The 24,046-nt window shown below is 37.6% G+C and overlaps 2 protein-coding genes across 2 annotated transcripts in view; both read left to right on the forward strand.

Moving 5' to 3' along the window:
• The first annotated feature begins 4,299 nt into the window (after positions 1 to 4,299).
• On the forward strand, positions 4,300 to 5,334 carry sdhaf4 (succinate dehydrogenase complex assembly factor 4). Its single transcript, XM_056238029.1, has 3 exons — positions 4,300 to 4,475; positions 4,639 to 4,770; positions 4,989 to 5,334. The coding sequence occupies exons 1-3, from the start codon at positions 4,397 to 4,399 to the stop codon at positions 5,096 to 5,098; spliced, it is 321 nt and encodes a 106-aa protein (XP_056094004.1). The 5' UTR covers positions 4,300 to 4,396; the 3' UTR covers positions 5,099 to 5,334.
• A 1,688-nt stretch (positions 5,335 to 7,022) lies between these two features.
• The window catches only part of LOC130072804 (stromal membrane-associated protein 1-like), a 54,762-nt gene continuing 37,738 nt past the window's right edge, over positions 7,023 to 24,046 (forward strand). The window contains exon 1 of the mRNA XM_056238069.1: positions 7,023 to 7,343. Coding sequence (XP_056094044.1) covers positions 7,226 to 7,343 — 118 coding nt within the window. The 5' untranslated portion in view covers positions 7,023 to 7,225. The remainder of the gene's footprint in view (positions 7,344 to 24,046) is intronic.

A 24,046-nucleotide genomic window follows, 5' to 3' on the forward strand; every position in this document is an offset into this window, starting at 1 on the left:
ACGAACGTACGAATCTTCGTAAAATTATGGGCTCCCAAAAGCATAGTAGGTCTAATTTAAGTAGGCCTGCTAAAATGTTTAACTTTTCGCAAAATTATAACTAAACTTAATATAAGCCTTCTATCAAATTATCTTGCAATATCCACTGCATAAATGATTACTGACTAGGAAAACATCGTGACAGCTGAAAAAATAGATTGGCCATATTGCCCGATTTGCTCATCGATATCTTTGCACATCAGAGGCAGAATCTTGCGCAACGCATTACTGTCATCATTATGAAAGCACGTATGGCTACTTTAAGAAAAAAGCAGACCACTGCTTGATTGGTGAATGACGCAACCTCTCTGTTGTACCCTATGGAAATACGGTAAGCATTATGATTAACAGGCTATCCGTGTTGCCATTGCCAGGATTATACACATAGCCTACTACGGCCTCGCTGTAGGAAGACTGAAAAGCTAGCCCCTCTTTACTCACAAACGAGTGAAAACGAAAGAGTCGAGCATGCGTACGGACCTCCTTGCCACAATGACGGTGATTAAACCATAGATAGGGTATAGGGGTGAATTCAGGTTGAGTGGGACACTTGTCATTGAGATGACTTGGAAAAGGTGTCCCAATCAACCTGAATTCACCATGTCTACTTGATGAAAAAGACACCGACTTTAGCGTGTGAAGGGTGCTCTAATGTTATGTGCACTTTTGCGAAAAGCATGTAAAAACAACAAACGTTCATAACTTTATAGGCTTCTTGGAGGAATGCAATAGCTAAGGCCAATCAAGATTAATTCTCTCTATTTGAATGAACTGTTTCCAATTAATCAGCTAATGAGCTGATGAACATAATTTTAGGAATATGAACAAAGTTATTATAAAGTGTTACCAATTCATTTTTAGATAGGCTATTTTTTTTTCTTCATAATTGTAGGCCTATACGCTTGCATAGAGGGATTGCATTTTTGCACGTTTGTTAACACTTTCAACAAATTCGTCCTGTGGATTAAACATTAGGCTACAGGAAAAATGGGCCCATGAGTCTATACATTAATGGGCCGGCTTTCATTTTTTATGCTTGTGATAACTATGTGGGACTTATTTTTTCACCGTAGCCTATATGGTGAAGACGGAAGCGTGATATAAATTAAAGCACTTGATATGCAGAAATATGTTGTTGCAACTTTCCAGAAAAATTATTCGTTGTCAATGTAATTATTTTAACATTATTTGTAGTGCATTTATGTTTTTAGCTTTCTGGATAATGTTCTCGGGAACCTGTAGAAGCAGCCATTTATTTTGTTCAAATAGGCTCTAACTAGACTATACTGATATGAAAGAGACAACGCCAAAATATCAATGTTCAGTAGCCTAACACCTGTAGCTACACGTCTAGGCTACATTTTACGCATCCAACAGTTTCTCAAAGGCATCAACTTGGTAGCACTGTAGGCCTATGCTTATTCTTTTATATTAAAATATAAGCTTATGTGATACAAGATTTTTATTTGTCCTTTATTTTCTTCGAAGATGGCGTGACCTATAAAATCTCTATTTTATTATAGCTTGATATGAATTAAATATCTGTCATGTCGCAGCCAGCAGCCTGGGTCTTTCTGTTCGATTTGTTTAGCGCTTCTTGTTGAGTAACCATAGCAACACCTCACAGGGCTTGTCATATCTCTCATCTAAGTGAATGACAGTTTTGGTTGCATGATAAATATGTGCCTTGGAGAATAGAGAATGCATATGTGTGTTTGTGATATTAACGATGTGCAGATGTGATGGTGTTTCTGAAACTAAGCAGAAGCTTATCCAATAGGCCTAACATTTCATCATCTCTTCCGAAATCGCATAATGTGTCGCTTAAAACCTTCCAGCATGTTAAGAGATGGAAGTCATTTAGCGCAGAAACATGGGACAATGAACTAGGCCTACTAACATACGGTAAAATATCTCATTCCACGTGGTGGGCTGGAAATAATGGCATGCGGTGAGAGTTTAACTCTATAGGCCCACTTTAACATATAACGATGGAATATTCTTGATAATGATATTGATTTAAAAAAAAATTTTTTTTTAAATGACGTCCCCACGATAGTTGCGTACGGCGTGATACCTCAATTTACTGGCAGCATTTCCCACATTATCTTCATATCGGCGATACAATCTCCTAGAGGCCACTTGCCTTTTTAGGACAAATATATCCGTAACGATCTGTTGCTGTGTTTGGGAAGCAAACAGGCCGCGTTGCTACGTAAGATAACGTAAGTTAACGAGACCGTATACTGGTCTGGGAATCGGGAATCAATAGCTAGGCCTAAATATAGCCATATCATATGCCTCACAATATACATAGGCTATGCCAACTCTATGGTAAATAATTAGAAATGTAGGCTATTAGAACCAACTGCTATAGTGCACTAAAGTTGCGCACTTTCCAATTGTCTGAAGTTATGAGGAACATTATAGTCGTCATTTTAAGCCAAAATGGGGGTCAACCTAGAACAAATTGCAACAGAAGCAAACTCAACTGATTTTGTATCCTCAATATGTCCTGGGGGGGGGGCCGAAGAATCCCATTAGGGGAAAGTTTCGAAAAAGACCCAAATAATATCATACGCCTATTCATTCTTTTTCTCACGTGAATAGGGTAAAAATTTAAACCTTCAGATATCACCATGAAAATTACTGAGTTGATTACTTGCATCAAGACAAACAAAAAATGTATTACAAGTTTTTTTTTAATTGTTTGTTAACATGGGCAAACGGTGCATAATCTAATTATGTATGTGCTAGTTTGCATAAATACCACAACAGATCTAAACATTGGATATAGCCAGGTGAAGATGTCTTGTTGAATCTTGTTGAAATCTTACAGTAAAAAACTATAGAGGCAAACAAATGTCACCATAGGAGGCAGAGATTCAGTCATTCATTCAAGGTCCACTCAACTGTCACGCTGTCACTCAGGAAAGAAAGATTTCCTTTTGTTTCATGGATTAATTTGATTGTTTGATCCAGCCAATTTTTATTTGACCTACCTTTTGCTTTCTGCATTCTCCTTTCCAGTGTCTCTTCTTCCCTCAGACTCATCCCCCAGAAACAGTCCCACGGGCACAGCCCCAAACCCCATCTCTGCTATAATAATTAATAAAGGCTGGTTTTAAAAGTACTTCTTCCTGCCTCTATGTATTAATGCTCATGGGTAGCCTAAATGGGTTCCAATCATACCTTAACATTAAGTATTTTACTGTTATGTGTCAACAAGATTCAACAAGACATCTTCACCTGGCTATATCCAATGTTTAGATCTGTTGTGGTATTTATGCAAACTAGCACATACATCATTAGATTATGCACCGTTTGTCCATGTTAACAAACAATTAAAAAAAAAACTTGTAATACATTTTTTGTTTGTCTTGATGTAAGTAATCAACTCAGTATTTTTCATGGTGATATGTAAAGGTACCCTATTCACGTCAGAAAAATAATGAATAGGCGTATGAAATTTGGGTCTTTTTCGAAACTCCCCCTAATGGGATTCTTCGGGGCTTTTTTTTCTTCCTTACTCAGGACATATTGAGGATACAAAATCAGTTGAGTTTGCTTCTGTTGCAATTTGTTCAACCTTTTTTCATAAAATGACTGGACTATTAAGCCTAGCCTACATTGACTAGGGTTCGTTTAGATTCACGTAGGCTATTATTTTAATATTGTAATGTAGGCTACACGTAATATCTCAGAGTGCAAATTACAATTAGGTATGCTTAGGCTATAACTATAAGAAAGCGATTATTTTTTATTATTTTTATGTGGGTATACGTGGCTTGTCAATTTCAAAACAGTTGCAGATTTGATTCAAAGTAGCCTTGCATGATGCAGCACGTTTTTGTTTTCTTTTTGTATTACAACGCAATTAAAGGGATAGGCCTGATTCACTCAACAATAAAAATTAAATCCCTTTAAGAAGAAAATCGCGTAACATTACATCATATAATTTTACTTTATATGATTAATAAAATGACCATTTATGTTTGTAGCTATTTTTGCTGTCATACCTTTAAAACTGTTTAATAGCTGGGTACCATCACAAAAGGTAATTGTGTACTTTTTGAGTATGTTCTGTAACATTAATAGTAATTCATTTCCCTGTCTTACAGGAATGTATTATTTCGTAGTATCGCTTTGGGGAAAAAATGCATGCAAAGCAGATACAAATGTGCATAACATTAGATTCTGCACTTCTTTAGCGCCGCCTCCACCATTTCGAGTGTATTTAGTGTCCCTAAAAGATGACGCAAGACACGTCATTTTTCGTCGTCTAAATATCCTTCAGTTGTGTAATTTTCTGCAGCGACAAGGGAAACGTTCACAACATTACAGCATTTAACGCAAGATGTCTCTTTTACGTGTTTGCTGTACGACAGCTAGTGGTTTTGTTAAGAGAGGATTGTTTTTAGAGTCGACTTATCCTGGTGAGTGTTTATTTGGATGCTTGCTTGCCCAATATGCGTCTAATTGTACTTATGTCACATTTATCTATATCATTTTCAACCTTCTTTATATTGATTACTGAGAATCGTGAGTCTTACGAACAGCGACAGATTTGTTGAAATATTGCACTGCTGTCTCCTACAGCATATCATAGGACAGCAGGATATGCTTCTGGTGGGGTGACCAAAGATAAAGAACCTTTAAAGAAAGCAAAAACGCCCCAAGGACGCTTTGACATGGACGAAAATGAGCCCAAATCTAAAGATGTCCTTAAAAGTAAGAACACACGGCAACTCTGTTATACAGTTATAATATAATCGTTGAATAAATTACATAAAGGACAGAGAGCATAAGGAAGGATAGGAAATGTTTTCTTTCTTTCCAAAAATTATATGTCTATTTTACAGATGCTTTAAATCAGATGACATATTTAAAGTGTATAATAATTATTACACAAAACGTTTGTTTAATTGGTTAAATTTCTCCTTTAACAGGATTTCCAGATGATGTGAATCCAGAAACTAAGGAGAAAGGTGGCCCCAGAGGCCCTGAACCTACACGATATGGTGACTGGGAAAGGAAGGGTCGTTGTATTGATTTTTAGATTTGGCCTGTTAAAATACTCAGATTTATTTATTTGACCATTTGAGTCATTTGAATGTAATCATTAATTCTGTATACAGATAAATAAGAGAATTTCTGAACCTAGAAATGATGTTCGTCTCCCCTGATTGTATGGGCCTGCTATGTAGTAGTATGTAAGTGTGCAAAAGTAGTAACTACTTGAATGGATCTGTGTAGTCTTTAATTGGCATTTTGATAAGAATCTGTATGTGTATATAGGGGTGTAACGGTTCGATACTTATCACGATACTGAACTCACGATACAATATTATTGCAATACTCCAAGACATATGGTAAAAGGTTAACAAAAAATGTACAGTTGATTAAAATGCTACATTTGATATTACATTGTGGGTGTAAATGAATAGGCTTGGACTTGGTGCTGGTAACCCAATGACAATGGTGACACCAGGATAGAAATAATCATTATTCTGAAGCTGAAAATACAGAATTATTTTAGATGAATATGCTTGAACTCTGTCACTGACTAGATATATTTAAAATAATGTAGGCCACTTTTTACACAAATATAATAGCCAAATAACTATTAAAAAAATCTCACGCAGTAATTTGATTTTGAGTGAACTTTCCACGATACATATTGTCACGATCCACAATACATATTGTTGCATTTTTGTATTGTGTTATTGTGACACGATATATTGTTACACCCCATATATATGTATATATATATATATATATATATATATATATATATATATATATGAAAGAGGGTAACACAGTGTCCAAAAGGTCTCTTTGAAGAATAAACATATTCAACCATAAAATGTATTAATCATTTATTTTGTCACATTTCAAACATTCAAAGTTTTGTCACAAGGACATTTATGTGTTTAGTATAATGTAATTAGTCAGTTTTATTTTGTGAAAATAATATATTGTTTCCCTGCGTATCTGCGCATTAATTGTTATGGCTACAGGCAGTACCATATCAGCTTTTACGCAGAGAGGGGTTAAAAGTATAATCAGGGCACAGCAGCAAGGCTGGGAGGGATAGCCTGATCAGCGTATAACTCTGCAAAGACTACAAAACTGAACAGTGGTAGTTTGGCTGATATGTTGCAGGGGATAATTCAAAGCACATTCAACAAATACATTATACTTTGCTGTCGCATGTGTTTTTTCTATGACTTTTGTTAAGAGACCTATTAAAGATTGTTGATAAACTATCATCTAATATAGCATGAAAAGTAGCATTTTTTTTAGCATATTGAATGTCTGTTTCCCCTTAAAATAGGGGGTTTGGCCTGTGCATTATTAAAGGTCTTATTAGATTGTATTTAAATATTAAAATCATACAGCAATGCCATAATTTTAATGGTATTTTTCCAATGTATTTTTTTTCTAGGTCATTTTTATGTTTTTTTTTTAAGTTTTATTTGTAAAATTTGTTGTTAGAAATTGGCATGATTTTAGAATGTAGTTTTTAAGGTTTAATTCGTAATAGTTTGTTATTATTGTTTATTAAGCTTCTGTCAGGGTTTAAAATTTAGACATGCTTTCGCAAACAGGGTTGCAAGCTTATAATGTTAACGACGTTACCCAGTTAATAGCTTTTGCCGAAGTAAACGATAGTCTATTTATCAGGTTTTAAACAAATGACAACATTCTACGTTACCTTAGCAATGCTTTACACATAATCATATCTCCACCTTTCGCGTCATGCTCATACCGGCTGCCCAACCTTCCTACACACACATACGTCACCAATGACGCAAAAGTCACAGTGGCCTCAAAATTTGGATTTCACAAAGCAAAGGTTTGACTTTTAAAATTACATAAAAGTAATATTTCATTAAATGTGATTAAATGGTCTCCCGGTTCCCCATTCACTGTATTTTAAAGCTATTTTAATTATCCCACTGTACTTCGTCTCAGTTTCCGCTTCCGGTCAGTTCCTCCAATCGGCCATATTCCGCCGCTCAGTCTCAACCTCTCAACCCAGTCGCCGCTCTGTTGCCTTCAGCCCATCATAGTTTCATTTCACAGGGGATGGTCTTCCATTTATTACGATCCAAGTGAACAGAGTGAATCGGAGGAAAGACCGGTGATTTTATCCAGAGACGTTGACAGAAAACGGTCCGAGATGACGACTCGATCGGAGAGGGAAAAGGCTCAGAAACTGAACGAGCAGCATCAGGCCATTCTGTCCAAAATGCTGAGAGAGGATGATAACAAGTACTGCGCCGACTGCGAAGCCAAAGGTGAGATGATCTAAAAAAAAAAAAAAATCCACTGTTCCTTAAAACTCGCGTTTTATGTTTTGATCACCTTTACGCGGCAGGACTCTCGTTGAACAGCCCGTTCAGGTTTCTCATGCTTCACGGTCCTGAGTCACCCGGAGAAAAAAGGCCAAAACTATGTGTCAAAAGCTGCCTATTTTGGCAGCATATCGCATATGAATTGAATGATGTCCAGACCCTGACGGCTCATTGTGCTTATATCCGGCGAATCACTATTCAGCCATGCGTCTTTGACCAAAACCATTACTAATGCATGAATGGAAAACCAGCCTGGAGTTGAACTAATCAGAAGGTCTAATACTGCCCGTCTGACGTTTCATATTCAGGTAGTGTTATTATATAGTGGTGGTGGTGATTTACCCAAGTATGTGTACCGGCTTTGTTGATGATGTTGTTGATTTTGTCACAGATGATCACTGTTCCACATATCCACCTGTTTCATAATGGTTCACCTTGGTACACTGCATACTATCCTATTATGTGTCCACAGGGACTATGTAGCCAAAAGTGATACTTGACCATTAAGCACAAGTGAAGTGAAAGCAGTTTTTTTGTTCTTGGTCATATCAATATCTTTCTTCAGATTGTAACCAGGTGACTGTAACCATAATAGCTGTTGAAGTGGGTGGTCTCACTGTGTTTTAGTTTATGTGTGTTCACTTAAAGGTGGGGTAAGCGATATTTCAAAAACGCTGTTGGACATTGTTAATATTTGAAATGATAAACACACCCCTCTCTTCATTGGTCCGCCTCCTAAACTCACCCTCCAATCCTAACCGCCCTGCTCTGAGTCTGTCTCGAAACCGATCGCCGGCATGCGAGGCGAGTGCACTAACTAGCAGTCGTCAGTGCGACTCAGTACCTGGCCTCCATTACGCACGCAATCCAAGAGTCGATGTCTGTTTATCATAGCAGAAGCGCAACAAAATAATATTTCACGAAAAATAAAGTGCAGAGGATGAACGAATGACAACGAATCACAAAAAAATTGTTTGTACAGTACACGATAGTAATTACAAACAAGAGTTTGTTGTTAGTTGCCAGCAGCACAGCGGCTCCAGACAATCAATGACACTCAAACCCAGTGTTACTCACATGTGGAACGGAATCAAAGCAACATCCGTGTCTGTTTTCAGGCCTTCCCGTTTAGCTCTCTCCAGCGCTGGAAATCGTCTCTAATATTAACGCGGGTCCTAAAGCTCTTTCCCGATCACCTCTTAATTTTCCATTGATATTCTTCTGAGGTTTTCTCTTTTGTATTGTGTCTTATCTCTATTTTCTGCAGTCTTCAAATCTCCTTCCTCGTTCTCTCTCCTCCACCGTCATACGCCCCCTAATGCTGATTGGCTACACACGTTTGTTTGTGTGTCGGTCCGTCTAACTTCCAAACAGCGTTTTTTAAATAATGCTTACCCCACCTTTAAAATAGTCATAAATGTATCAGTACAGTTTCTTGGTGCTTGGTTGTTATTATACTTGAATTAATACTATAAAGTCAATATAGTATACTATACTATAAAGTTGCAGTTGTTATTATAAATTGTTCATTCATGCATATAATTATTTATTCATGTGCCCTCATAATCTTTAATCAAAACAACTTTTACGATAACCTCAACAATAAAATAAAATTTTAGATGGACAAAATTAAGTTATGCCATTTTTTTCTTGTTCGAGAAGTCGTTGCACTCGGAAATGCATCATAATAGGAAAGAAAAGACTGTCGCAACTTCTGTTTCATACCAACTTTAATGTGTGAAGCATGTTGTTTAAACTCGTCATGAAATGAAATGTTTTTCTAATTTCCTATTATCTATTTTGTAAGTGCATGTCATAGATCTTATTGTGAACAATTTATTTGTGCATGTTGCATTATTTTAAAATGTTTTGACCTCATATTGTTAGTCATAACTCGATAATGTCATAAATCTTAATGTCATAACTCGATATTCCAGTGAAAATGACTTCTGATCATTTATTCCTCTTAAACCCGCCATTTTAAAATCCAATCAACAACCCACAAAGAACCAAGTCCCAACCTAACTTTTTCTTTTTTTCTTTTCAATAATCCATTACACTTGGATGTACTTCAGAATACAGAATAAATTATTGGTTGCTATTTCCTTTTTATCATGGCTTTAATACGTCATTGTTATAATAAACATTGTCACAAAGTTGCAAGCAGGTCCTTTACTGTCACTTTGGTGTAGCTGTGTCTGTGTGCATTGCAGTTGTATTTGTAACATGGAGCTAAACATTATTGAGAACAAAATGCATTCTCATTTCCTTGCTTTTTTGTAAGCCTTACAATGGCAGTGACATTGCTATATTTGCTAGCTACAATCTTACCAACAGATCCTGATGCAAGCTTATAGGTGGACTGCCACAAATTCAGTTCTATTTTCAGATCTTTAAATTCTGTTTTAATCCCTAAACAATGTCCCATTGGAAAGAGTACATCCTGGGTGGAATGTGAAGTAAAGGTGCTCAATGTTCTAGGGTTCATCATAATCCATCAACAAAACCCTGGTAACCATCTTTTCCATTTCCATCGTCTGTTCTGTTATAAACCCTCTCCTGCCTTTCCATAAAGGTCCATTATCTCCATACAGAGCATATGAGAATATTTAGGCAGGAGGCAGTCTTCGGCTCTGCGGTGATGTCGCAGGCCAGCAGCTTCTCAAGCTCAGCTTTCGTCTTAACCAGACCAGTTTCATCCACTCTGAGCTCTCCGGTGTCTTAAGTGCAGCCACACCTCACTACTCATATTGCCTGGCCTCTTTCTGCCTCTCTCTTACACAATTCTAGTACTGATGGGTGGAGTTTTGTAGCTTCATTTGCTTATGAATGACAGCCTTGAGAGAGTGTTAAAGTCAGCATGAAATCAAAAACTAGCCCATTTAAATGACCCAAAAATCATCATTTACTCACCCTCGTGTCTTTCCAAACCTGTATGACTTTCTTTCTTCTGTGGAACATAAAAGAAGGTATTTTGAATAATGTTGACCATTGACTTCCATTGAATGGACAAAAAACATTGAAGTGGCCCAAATGGCGCACTAATCACTGTGTACTCTACCATCTAGTGTATGAATTTTATAAAGTTATTTTGTCATCCACTATCAGTTGAGAGTATGTATTGCACAACATTCCTCACTAGTTGTTGAAACTGCAAATTATTACTTTTAGGATTTTCAGTGTAAACACACTGCTCACACCATTCATACTACAAAATGGTATAGAGTAGTGCATTAGTATGCGATTTGGGATGCAAAAAACCTTATCTTTTCCACAGTAAGCAGATAGATATCTGATATAGTTTCATTTTCATTTCATTTCATTCTGATACAGATATAGTTTTATTTGAAGGGTTTGTACATTTTTCATCAAAATGTAGTTACTCCCTCAGAGGCTCCACCTGTGAATTATTCCTGCTTGGTTGACATGCAGGCTATTGAGATTTGCATTGTTATGAAATGCCCTATTTTCAACATATAGCCTGGCCTATTTAACTGCTTATTGGTAAAATCAACTCCCAAGTAATTTTTTGACTTGTTGAATATGGTTTCATTCAGAAATGTTGGACATTATGGGAGGGAAATGGGTTGTAAATAATGTTTCATGTTGGTTCACTCGACAGAGGCCAACTTTAAGGTTTAGTAAGCGATTTCTGAGAAATGCTGTTGAAAGAAGAGCACCACAACACACTTGTAGCCAATCAGCAGTAGGAGGCGTGTACACATGTTTGGGGAGGAGAGAGTGAGCAAGAGGGAGATTTAAAGAAAGACTGTAGAAAGAGAGATGGCTGGGAGACATTACAAAAGAGAAAAGATCATAAGAATATCACTGGAAAAAGAAGGGGTTTGATTTGGCAAGAGCTTTAGAACCCACTTTAATATTAGAAAAGCTTTACAGCGCTGGAGAGACATAAGCAGGAAGGCCTGAAAACGGATGTTGAGGTTGTTGTTCCTGCTCCATACGTGAGTACTATTGGTTTTGCTGTGTTTCACAGAACCAATATATTCTGTTGTTGTAATGTTAGCTATAGTAACAGGACACTTTTGAGTGTTATTGTTTGTCTGAAGCTGGTGTGCTGCTGGCGACTAACAACCAACTCTTGCTTGTATATACTCTCATGTATTCTATGGTAATGTTTTGTTTTTCCTTGTCATATTTTGTCATCTTCACTTTTTTTGCAAAGCATTATTTTGCTTCGCTGCAGCATGATAAAGATACATCCACTCTTGCACTGCGTTTTTATGCATTTTGGGCAGGAGCAATGAAGGGAGGGGTGTGTAGGGTTGGGAATCAAAAATCGATTCCAATTCTGGAATCGAATACTAAAGCTTAGGAATCGGATACTTGTTCTTAAATTAAAATGATCGATTCCTTTGTGTGCATTTTAATGACTTTAAACCATTCAAGCGCAAGAAGTCCCGTGTGCTGTTTTGTGTGTTGCACACACATCCAAAATGTGCATACCGAATATTGAGCGATACCGAACTGCATTCTCTTCCACATCTTTTTGCACTTGAATGGACAAATGTACGCAAAAATATCTAAATATTCTCGCAAACAGTCATTTATGTCTTAAGTGAACGTAAACATAGCAGCTTTTTTCCATATGTTTGTGCCATCGCAACTTTGACTCCACATGGATGTAGAATTGAGAGACTGCCATGAACTTCTGCTCTGTCAAGTAAAGTAGGAGAGGAAATGTATGGAGTGCAGTAGATGTTTTGAGTGTGGCACTGCAGGAGCTGCTGGTTCTAGCCGATGGATGTGATTAGATGTGACAGAATCGTAGGGATTGGTCAGACATGGCTGGGCACAGTGTGTCCAGGGGCTTTTATTTATTTTGTGCAGTGCTGCTCTCTCGCTGCCTGATGCACTGTGCCTGCTGTCACGGACATGCAGAACACCACTGGAGAATGATGACCCTATGTTTAGGGTCATATTTGCTTTGTGTGTGAAGATTGTGTGTTAGGCTGAGTGTCATACACACGCTTTCAGTCTTTGTGTTTTTTTTTGCATTTCTCTGTTTGCTTATTTGCTGGGTTTGCCCCAGCTGCAGAGCGTTAGATATACCTATCTTTTGGAGCTTGGGGCACCTCTGAGCCACACACAGAGACTCGTGTGACATGCCTGTTGTCTGGCGATAAGAACAGCCTCTATTTTTCGGTAGGTCACCTACATTTGTGCTGCGGGGCGAATGCTGCTGTTATTGAGGTCATGCATTATAATCTTTATGGGCTGCTCAATCTGTCAAGAGGTATAAAGGTTTTTTCTCTTTAGTTGGTAGTATGACAAATTAGTAATTACATTTGACATGTTTAAAATATTTTTCTTTAGTCTTCGCTTTTTTGAGGCCAGTTCCAGTTATTATATTAATATTATTGGTTTGCATGATATTTTATTAATGCATTTCTTCTTTTATTGTTGTTGTTGTTCTTTTCCTTCCATGCAATAGTAATAATATTTCAGTCCTAAACATTTAAAGGTTTAGTTCACCCAAAAATGGAAGTTCTGTCATTAATTACTCACTCGCATGTCGTTCCAAACCCGTAAGACCTTTGTTCATCTTCAGAACACAAATTAAGATATTTTTGATGAAATCTGAGAGCTCTCTGACCCCTCCAATAGACAGCCATTTAATTACCACTTTCAAGGCCCAGAAAGGTAGTAAAGACATTGTTACAATAGTCCATGTGTCTATAGTGGTTCAACCTTAATTTTATGAAGCGACAGGATCAGGGTCCGAAATTAACACCCGCCAAGCGCCAAATGCGGGTAGATTTTCCGTTTGGCGAGTAAATCTCAAAAGGCTATCCGCCACACTGGCGGGTGAATGTTCATACCAAAATAGTAATGTAATAAAATGTTTATTACAATTGCATTTTGTAATGTTATAAAATATCTGGCATGAGGGCTCGGATTTGTTGTGTTTGCCAGTAGGGATGGGAATTGAACTGCTGCGCGTGTGACAGGGCGCAACTGAAGAACGAGCAGAGAGAGAGAGAGAGAGCCCCGTGCGCACTCTTTCTCTTCGGAGCCAGGTGAATATATAAACAAGGCTTCACCGTCTCCTAAGCGCTGTCTTGCTCTCTCTCCCTGGCACATATTAATCAAAATAAATCGACACGATGGTAAAAGGTCGGAAGACCATAGTTTCATGTGGAGCATTCGGATTTTTTTTTTTTTCTGAATTACTGCTGGGTGTGAATTGTGCTAAAATACCTTATCTTCTCTGAAAAGCGTTCCGCACATTCAGCTGACATAAACCACACTTTAAATAAACGAAAAAACCTATCCAGTGATTAAATGTTTTCTGTGTTGACACAAATCTTGAGGGATGTCCTTCACACAACGCGAACACATCCGATAATGACACGTCCGATTCGCGAACTAATGACTCCTTTGAACCGATTCATTTTAATGAATGGTTAAAACAACTGATATTTCCAGTCCTTCAGTTACTGATCGGATCAGTCAAGAGTAAATGGAGTAGAAAAATAGGCAGAGTAAAACTAATTTTTTGTTGTTGTTGAAATAATTATAATATATTATTATTACATATATTTTATTAAATATACAATTAATACATTTCATTTCTACAGAACTATTTTCATAGGCACCACCACAAAAGTATTATTTTAATGTGTGTAAATTGTGTAATATGTGTGTAAATAAAAGTAAAAATGGAAAATAATAGACCAGAAATATAATGACAAAAATGTTTAAATATAGCCTACCTATATATAAATGAATGTAGGCTATATGTGACACAAAAAGGCTGTTTTTTATTTTGGCCGGGAAAAAATATGCTTGGCTGGTGGATTTTTTCATCTACCAGTCCCTGTGGCAGGTGAGCCAAAAAGTTAATTTCGGACCCTGGACAGGATCCTTTTGTGTGCAAAAAAACATAAAAATAACGACTTTATTCAACAATTTCTTCTCGTCTGTGTCAGTCTCCTACTACACTGTTTACATTGTGTAAACAGTGCAGCGCTTTTGGGTTCTATGTCAGAATGCCGGCAGATATATAGAGGTGCAGGTATGTCTCACTTTGTAGGCCAATCTGCAGTTAGCATCACGCTGGTTCCCTCGACGAAAACCCAATAGAATTTTCCCATAGGCTTTTGGATTATCGCAAAAAACAAGCTCTGTGATCAACAAAAGTTTATGATACTTGCTCGTTTTGTCCATCAAGATTCATTTCACAAATGAACAACTTTAAAAAAAAAAATCCCCAGAAAGTTTGAGTTAGAATAGTTTATCAGACACAATAAGGCTTTAAAAGCGTTAGCGTACTGAGTTTACCTGTTCGGTGTGATGACGTTTAATCACCCTGACTGACTCTAGTCCCATTTAGCCACTTGAAATAATAAATCACGAGTAGGGTAATACTGATGTATTATATGTCATAGAATAAAACGTAAAAGTGTCTTGAGCTTGTTCACCGCAGACCTTATTTCAGCTATTTAACCAAATCCCATTAAAAAAATCCCATTGACCATTCCGCGTTTTGACCTACAAAGTGGTCACACCTGCACCACTCTATGGGTGATGTGATTAGTCGGTGTCATATAGACAACTGTATTGTTAATGATGATGATAAGCATTCATTATCAGTCATTTTATTGTGGTTCAATGCATCAAAACACACAGATTGTTGTAGTCGAATCAGCCAATGAAAAATAAATGTATACACATTATATCTATTTAGCTATAGCCATCAAACAGCAAGCAGTGAGTGTCCTCCTCACATGAGCTTTTTTTGTGTGAAACTCTGTGGGCACAGATTCTGGGAATGCCTCTGGGCAGTTCTAAATGAGTAATGATTCAATCATAACTGCAGGCCTGAAGACAGCAAAGAGTACTGAAGTGTGTGTGTCCTTCCTGCTTTAATTGCTGATGCTGATAGAGGTGTATATATGTGTGTGTGCTGTATTGGTTTTGCATTGTGTATGGCAACTGGAGAGTGTTGAGAGAAGTGTCTATTTGATAGTCTCCCCATCTTTTACTTCCTCTGCAGTACACACACACCACAAGAACAGAGGAAATGTGCTCTGGTACTTCCTCCTGTGTGTGTGCTCTCTTTCACACTGTCGCTCACAGAGATAAGAACTGCTGAAAGCCTGTGTCAGCATTTTTGTGTGTTTTGGTAATTTATATATTTTCCAGAAGTTATGTTTTGATTAAGAGCAGGTTAAGTATGGTTTTTCAGAGTTTTTCCAAATATTAGGGCTGTCAACGGAATGTGATTTAATTGTGATTTAAAAAAATTAAAATGCAATAAAAATGCAATTAATCACATATGGACTTATACATTATTTGTGAATATAAGCTTTGACATCCCATCGAAATGAGTCCCAGCTGCTACTACAGGTAACGCGACTCCCCAAACAACACTTCGGCCTGTACTCATTCTGTACTACTGCTCTTGGTAAGGAGTCATTCACACAGCTTGTGTTCTTGGTTAAAAAAAAAACCCTTGAGAGCACAATAAAATGGAACAGAATCCGGGGTCTGAGAGGCATCCAAAAATCTCAGCTGGCCCCTAAAATACCACAGACGGTACCACAACTTGATTGAAAAATAGGTTGCTGTTAAGTAGACATAGGCTTATGTTAATTGATATGAAAAGAAAACAAACAATAAACACTACAAGTTTGTGGTCAGTAATTTTTTTATTTTTTTTTATTAACTTTGAATTAAAATTGATAAAGTAACATTTTAAAGACATTTATTCTGTTTCAAAAGAATCCTGGAAAAAATAGAAAATATAAAATACAAAATTAAGCAGCACAACTGTTTTTAACATTGATAATAATAATAATGTTTTTTGAGAGGCAAATCAGCATATTAGAATGATTTCTGAAGGTTTGTGTGACTAAAGACTGGAGTAATGATGCTTAAAATTCAGCTTTGTATCACAGGAATAAATCACATTTGAATATAGTAAACATTTATTTTAAACTGTAATAATAGTTTACAATATTACATGTATATTTGATCAAATAAATGCAGCCTTGGTGAGCATAAGAGACTTCTTTCAAAAACTTAAAACCTTTGAACAGTAGTAGATGTAATTAATTGGAATATCATGTAATGTAATTTGATTAGTTTTTAATTGATTGACAGCCCTAATACCAGTGTATATTAATGTAGTATGTTTAGACAACCCTACATTGTAGGCAATATCTGACCTGCATTCCTACACGCATTAGAAGGAACATTTCCCCTGCTACATGAAACAATGCAAACAATGAGTCTTTTCCTCTCTGTCAAGAATGATGTGCATGATCACTATCGCTGTTGGTGCGTTTCTAGAAATGCCTGCTATTGCAGCAGCTTTCTTTCCTTTGGGCTGGATTCTCCTCTGGCTGTGTCTAAACATGCTTTTGCAATAACTGGAAAAGAGATAATGTCATTTGCATATGAATTATGACCAGAGTAATTACAGACTGACAAAAGCATGAAGTGCCTTTAGACTTTTGGTCCGTTGATTCTTTTATTTTAGTGTGAAAATAAATCTGTTGAATGTATTTAAATATAGAACATTTATTGGTAGCTGAACACATTTTATTAGACAAATATTTAATAAAACTGTTCCTTAAATATTTATTAAATGTTTTGTCTAATTTAATAAGTACTTCGACAGTGATCTGTGGATTTTTTTGCAGACTTAAAGGGGAAGTTCACCCAAAAATGAAAAAAATTTCTTGAAAAAATGAAAGACTTTCTTTTTTTTTGCAGAACATAAAAGCTATTTTGAGAACGTTGGTTACCAATCAGTTTTGGTTCCCGTTTACTTCCATTTTATGGACAAAAATTACAATGGCAGTTCTGTTCAACATATTTCAAAATATCATCTTTTATGTTCTGCAGAAGATAAGTCTTTTTTTTGAGAATTTTTATATTTTGATTGACTGTCATAGCAGGTTTGTTAAATGTATGAATGTAACATGACATTTAGAAATGAGGCTTCTTCCTTATAGGACTTTATTTCTAGATGTCCGTTTCATTGTTACCTCTAATCAGGTGTTGTTTAAAGAATAATTCAATAAAAGCTACAATCAATTTAGGGACTTGCACACATGCGTCTCATCCAGTGCTTCGATTTCCCCAAATATTAGCCTGCTGTTTTACTGGCGGCTCCACCAGCTGGAGTGGTTTCGATAAGAGCAGCTGTTGTGCTGCTTTATAATGCTTTTCAGACAGATTCCATTCCACTCGAAGCCTGGATCAAATAGGGCCGCTTCCGGATGTCACTGTGGAGCCTGTGACTTCCGAGACTTCGGAAGAGTGTTCCGAGAGTGTTGGTGGTGACCAATTGTGTCAGGGCCAGTTCAATTGGTAAACTTTCAGTCTAAGTTGGTGTTGTTGAGAGTCTCATCCTTCAGATATAGAAGTTACTTAATAGTTACTAGGGTGCTGGTAAATTATGAATAGTTGAATATATTAAAGGGCTTAAAAGCCTGTATGCTGCCTCTTCCTCTCTTTAAATTTATAGTGTCTTTAAGTGGTCTGGAAATATAATTGTGTATGTGAGTAACGCTCAGCGTGTTTAGGTACTTTCCTTTAGTTTGTCAGCAGGTGGTGCAAGAGAGACATTCGTTTGTTTGCCTTACAGCATATGTATGTGGTTAAACTGTTGACTAGATTTATGTTCATTGTGGTGACGTTTTGGCTTAGTTCTCCCCGCTCTGTGGATGAAACCCTGTTGCTACACAGTCTTAGCTGAATAACGATGGGAATTTAGCCTTTTGTGTCTCTGGCAGTGATTCATTTAAGCAGAGCTCGCAGGGTCTTTATCTCATAAAGAGCATGAGGCTCTGTTCCAAATGAAACACTAGCGTAATACTGCACAGTATACACTATATTTATTTTACAGTATCCACCTTATTCCTACGCCCCATGACGTTTTGCACGAATTATGGGTGTAACTTCCGTTAAGCTGTAAACAATCAGTGAAAGGCTCGCTCTATGAACGCAATACGTTAAAAAAGTGTCACAATGAGATTACATTAATCGACTCACCCTTCAACCATCGAACATTAAAATGAAATTTAAAAGTTTAAAATAATCAACAAGGTCAACAGACCAAAAATAGCCCCAAACGCGCGAGTCTTTGGTTAAATATCACTGTAGTACGCAAATATACCTATTGTATAACAAGCCTTAATCAAAAACGTTTTTGGGGTGTGATTTTGTTGATAAAAAATAGACACTATTTGTGTACATTTGTAGGTGTAAGTTTGAGCACCAAATCAGCATATAAGAATGATTTCTGAAGGATCATGTGACACTGAAGACCGAAGTAATAGCTGCTGAAAATTCAGCTTTGCCATCACAGTAATAAATTAAATTTTTTAAAATAGAATTTTTTTTATATAAATTGAATATAAATATTTTACTGTATTTTTGCTGTAGTTTTGGTCAAATAAATGCAGCACTGGTGAAAGATCATAATACTTCTTTCAAAACCATTAAAAAAACTTCCCTACTCCACACTTTTGAAGGGTAGTGTTAGTGTATGTACTTGAAAACTAGTATTAATCTGGTAGAATGCATTGTTCCAAACATACAGCCTTTAGCGCAAATATTTCCATAGCTTTTAAGCACACATTTTTCCCAATTTCCCCCTCACTGTATGACCAGACATTGAAAGTAGTAGTCCTCAGATTGTACTAATCTCCAGTGCGGATCACCAGCAGGGGGCAGCACAACACCACCTAAAGCTGGAGTCAATCGGTTCATCTATCCTTTCAGTTCTGTTTAAACTTACCCTAAATGACGTAGGTTTCTTGGCTGCGGGTCACATTCTCCAAAACCTGATTTTAACACAATATTATGAGATGTGTGGATACGATTATGGATGTTCACAGAGGTCACAGTGAGTCTGCCTTTTTCTCATGTTCACTCAGTCTTTCCTCTCCTTTCCACCTGACAGAACAGCCTCTGTGCTGAGACCTTAACCACCCCCAACCCCCCCTCCCCCCCCAAAAAAGCTCTGCCTTTCCTTCCCTCACCTGTCAGAGATAGCAGACGCACACCTTTTCTCCCAGTCTCTGTCAGACGTCTTTCTCCTGCTAGGCTGGAATAGAGGGCTCTAATTTCATGCTCTACTACTCTTCCCTCTGTGAGGCCGAGTTCTACTGTCACTCAGTTGGACTCCACTGCCAGTTTTGAGATGCCGTGTGTGTATGTGTGTGTTCTCGTGCCTCGGAAGACTGACAGAGCGGAGCTTTTCTTTGAACAGGGCTTTTTTTTTTCTCTAATGAAGGAGTTCTCTCAGGATCTCTGACTGGCTTTAATCTTTAATTGAAGTCTTAATTTATTTTGGGGGCTTTGTAGAGTGTCTTCAGTGGCGTCTGCTCTTTTGAGCTTGTATCTGTGAAGATGAAGGTTTTGGCAATTATTGTGTGTATGCGTCTGCTTTGTTTTGGTTTTTGGTCTGAAAAATCAGAGCTTTTACTGTTGTTTCTCAAAGATCGCTTTATTTCATCTCTTGTTTTTGTCTTGTACAACAATCCGTGAGTTCTATGTAAATTAAGTATGTCAGTCATCGTTAATGATAGTGTGCAATGGGGATGTCAATTTACATAAATTCCCATAGTGGATTGTTGTTTAAATTAACGATCAATTCATCAATTACTCGATAACCTTAACCTCTTAAATCCAAAGCGAGTGGCGCTACTAAGTCTTCACGTTACTTAACAACCACTTGCTTAACCAGCATAAAATAGGTGTTGTTTTAAAGCTTAGAAGCTTGGCTTTACAGTGAATATCGGGTAGATATGACCATCACTTAACTAGTGCATTTAAATTTGCTGACAAATTAGTGCTTTTTTCATAGCGTGAAAAGGATAATTACTTAACATGAAATGTGATCTGTAAAATCATTGTACATAACAGATAGACTTGTCATATAACGTTGAAAAGGTCTCAACTAGCAGAATACAAGAAACATATTTGTTTTAAGAGACCAAACTATATCAAGTATTTGTGTGAAAAAGCACCACCGAAGCACGTGTAAACAGGATACACATAATCATATCGTGTCGCAATTTTCCAACGTCATTTCAAAGTTCAACCAATGGAAACTGGAGCCGTTTCTCAATATGCTTTCTGTTCTTGTGGACTTCAAACTAAACTTCACGCTAAATTGATTATGCGCATATGCGCATTCACTACAAATATTTCTATTTTTTGATAGAAAAATCAGTAATGATTTTGTGTAGGCTAATTTAAAGGTGCTCTAAGCGATGTTGGTTGTCGTCACTTCTTGTTGACATTCGATGTATTGTCAAACAAAACGTAGGCTAGCTAGACCCTCCCTCCTCCTCATCCCGTCCCCTCCCTTGTGTTGGTTTGGCGAACATGAACGTCCATTTAGAAAAACAAAAAAAAATGGATTTACCCACCTGTCCAGCAAAAACAGAGCTACCTGGATGTCGGATTGGAAGCCCTTCTGCCGGCGGAGTTCTCGCCAACTTTAGAAGGCTTTTCCAATGTAAATTCGGGACTTTGCGCGTTCCTTATCCTTTTCCCTCTTCTTTGCAATTTGTTCATCGGAACGTCGTCTCTTTGGTCGTGTGTCGGCCACAATTCGAACTTCCCTCTTCATGCTTCTCTCTCCTCCACACCCCCCTTCATGTGTACGCGCAGTCGCGCACTAACCCCCCAAATCCTTCTTGTTGGGTATTGGCTGGAACACTGTTTATGTTTCGTGGTGCGGGTTGGCCCAGTTTTTGTTGCCGTTTGTGGAGCGTTTTTTAACAGTGTGTTCAGGGGACAGGCAGCTAGCCTGTAGTGAGGATAGTGAGGAGATGTTTGCTGTATGTGACAAAAAATGTGTTGGCCTAAAAAACGCGTGACATCACTTAGAGCACCTTTAAGTGTTTAACTCCATTAATGAGAATGGCTTTGTAAAACAGTTTAAATCATTCTTTTATTTATTTAAACTGTTATTGTGAACATGCACTGTATTTATGATAAGAACTTACTTACGGCCTATAGGCATTAGTTTCACTAAACGGCCCAACGCGCTCGCTGGCTCGGACATTTAAGAAGGGATGGATATTTGCTTCAAGTGAATTGGCTTGGTGAGTGAAATTATATTTGTATTATCTTTCTTTATATGTATAATTTTCTTTCAATTTTCTGTCTAAAAGTGACCAAAAGACAGCTCACCATCAGTGTCGCCAAACTGCTCTGTTTCCAAAACGTTCGTACGCATGGGTCAGAGCTTGCGTGCAGGTGTGCAAATTTTCCCGTCAAGTTTGTTTTTATAAATCACAACTTATGCGTGAGAAGTGGCGTACGCCTCTTTCAGGGCCTGTTTTGTGCGTATTCAACGGTTATAAATGAGGCCCCAGGTCTGCAAGGCTCATACTGTTCTCAGTGTGACTCGTGTTCCTCCCAAAATGCTTTGCAGCATTGTTGGAAGCCTTTTGTGACAAAAGCCGATCAATTTGGGGAAATAGAAGCTACTGTGGCTTTGTTTAAATGTACACCAAAAGCAGGGATGTGCCCAAAGCCTAAATTCGGAAAGGCATGGAAATGAAAAAGCCCCTAGAGAGACATGGTTAGGCTTGCTACATTACAGTAGGCTACATCAGATTTCACTTAACACATGAAGATAGTAAGGAGAGATGACTGACAGGACGATGGCAGAGGATTTGGTGCGCAACAGATCCGGAACGTCATTAACAAATATATCTTTTAAAATGTGCGGTCAGTACCTCCGCTCCCTATACACAGAGTACGCGTGATCGCAAACTCAAAAGCGATTTCAATACCCCGCATAATTGATAGCAGCTCCCTGATACCAGCAAATTATGTACAATTAAATGACCCAACTATATAATTGTGAGAGAACGCATAAGCATTTAAATATATTTTTTCCTCCCATCTCTTAATTTTTTACATCACCATGTCATATTAGGGCCTCCGTAGAATGTGTCATTTCCTTTATTTGGCTTCGGGCACATCCCTAGCCAATCGTCTAATTGTTTGCAATAATCATAAAGATATTTATATGGGCAAGTTGTCTACATGCTACTTGCCATTTTTATTATACACTAAGAAATAAAAAACAATTATTATATAAATAAATACTATTAATATAAATGATTATTTCTTCACACAAAAATGGATGTTCTTTCATCATTTACGCAGGAATTTCATCAAAAGGCACCAAAAATGACGTAAAGTGAGATGCAAAGCATGCGAAAGCCAACTAATTGGTTGGAGTAGATCCAGTCAAGATTAAGGTACCAAATAAATAAAGTTCTGTCATCGTGTACTCACCCTCACGTTGTTCCAAACCTGTATGACTGTCTGTGAAGCACAAAAGAAGAGATGTTGATGCATGTTGGTCAAAACAGTTTTGGTCTCCATTTACTTCCATTGCAACATTTCTCAAAATGTCTTAGGTTCCACATAAGAAAGTCATACAGGTTTGGGACAACTTGATGGTTAGTACATGATGACAGAACTTTCTTTTATGGGTGAACTATCCTTCTAAGAGCTTTTTTTTTAACTACTTCAGCCAATTAGTCAGCTTTCACAAGCTTTTTATCCCAATTTGTCATTTTTGGTGCCCTTTGTCACCTTTTAAAGTACATCTGCGTTTTTCATCACCCTGTCATTCTTTCCCTGCAGGGGGAGCTGTGAGGATACACTATAGTTAAAGCAGTGCAGTGGAGTCCTCGCTGGCTCTTTTTTTCGGGCCATGGTGCGCTTTCCATCTCTGTATCCTTCCTTATAGTTCTTTATATTCACATCCATCTCAGAAAAGACCTGATCCTGAATCACCTTTCCCAGCTGCCCTGCTCGCTCTCTCATTTCTGACCCTTCTCTGTTGATCTTAGCATCACAGGGGCCAGCTGATCAATCTCCTTGGTGCATTTTTTGGAAGCACCAGCTGAGAATCTGACAGGTTGTAATTTGGTTTGTGTGAAGCCCTGTGTTCACGGGTACATTTATTACATTCAGTCTATTTCAGGATTTTACTCTCTCAATCTTTCATGTAGTTCAGAGGGGGGCTAGTCTATATGTATTCAGTGTCAGCGTTTCGTCTTACGGTTAGTTTTCAGATAAATCCTCTTTGCTCTGTGGGTCGCTTGCTGCTGTTACGGTTGGTATTTAAATACGCTTGTGTCATGCGCTTCTGTTTCACACTTGGTTTTTGAGTTTATTTCCTCGTGTGTGGGTGTTTTTGGGGTTGATCATGGGTAGGAAGGATCTGAAAACACTCCCAGGCGCAGCACAGCGTAATCTCACGGTTCCAGTACATTTCTTGACTCCCATCAACTCCAATTAGTTTTGTTACCATTCTGTGCAGTGCTGGAAGATGCTCAGGATGATGCATGATTCTTGGACGACCCCTTTTGCGTGCTTCTGTCTCTTTTAGGCCCTTTTGCACCAAATGCAAATGTTCAGCAGTAACAACAGTTTGAAAAGAAACAATGTTCCTATGAAGCTGTTCAGACCAGCAGGGTTTTTCCTGGGTCAAAAATGGTCTTCGGTGGTGGAGGACGGGTACAGTCAATCTACACAAAGTACTCTACCCATGTGAACTGTAAGCCCAGTACTATGAATATTAAAGCTTAACGCTTGCTGCACCAACTTTTTTTATATATATTTATACACTC

Source organism: Rhinichthys klamathensis, unplaced genomic scaffold (assembly GCF_029890125.1).
Source record: "Rhinichthys klamathensis goyatoka isolate OS25496 unplaced genomic scaffold, OSU_Roscu_1.1 h1tg000505l_1, whole genome shotgun sequence".
NCBI classification, from domain to species: Eukaryota; Metazoa; Chordata; class Actinopteri; order Cypriniformes; family Leuciscidae; genus Rhinichthys; species Rhinichthys klamathensis.

What these genes read in the sequence shown, in the direction of transcription:
- sdhaf4 (XM_056238029.1), top strand. Translation starts at nt 4,397, where the DNA reads ATGTCTCTTTTACGTGTTTGCTGTACGACAGCTAGTGGTTTTGTTAAG. An exon ending in TTTAGAGTCGACTTATCCTG is followed by an intron (nt 4,476 to 4,638) that starts GTGAGTGTTTAT and finishes TGTCTCCTACAG; the next exon opens with CATATCATAGGACAGCAGGA. An exon ending in ATCTAAAGATGTCCTTAAAA is followed by an intron (nt 4,771 to 4,988) that starts GTAAGAACACAC and finishes CTCCTTTAACAG; the next exon opens with GATTTCCAGATGATGTGAAT.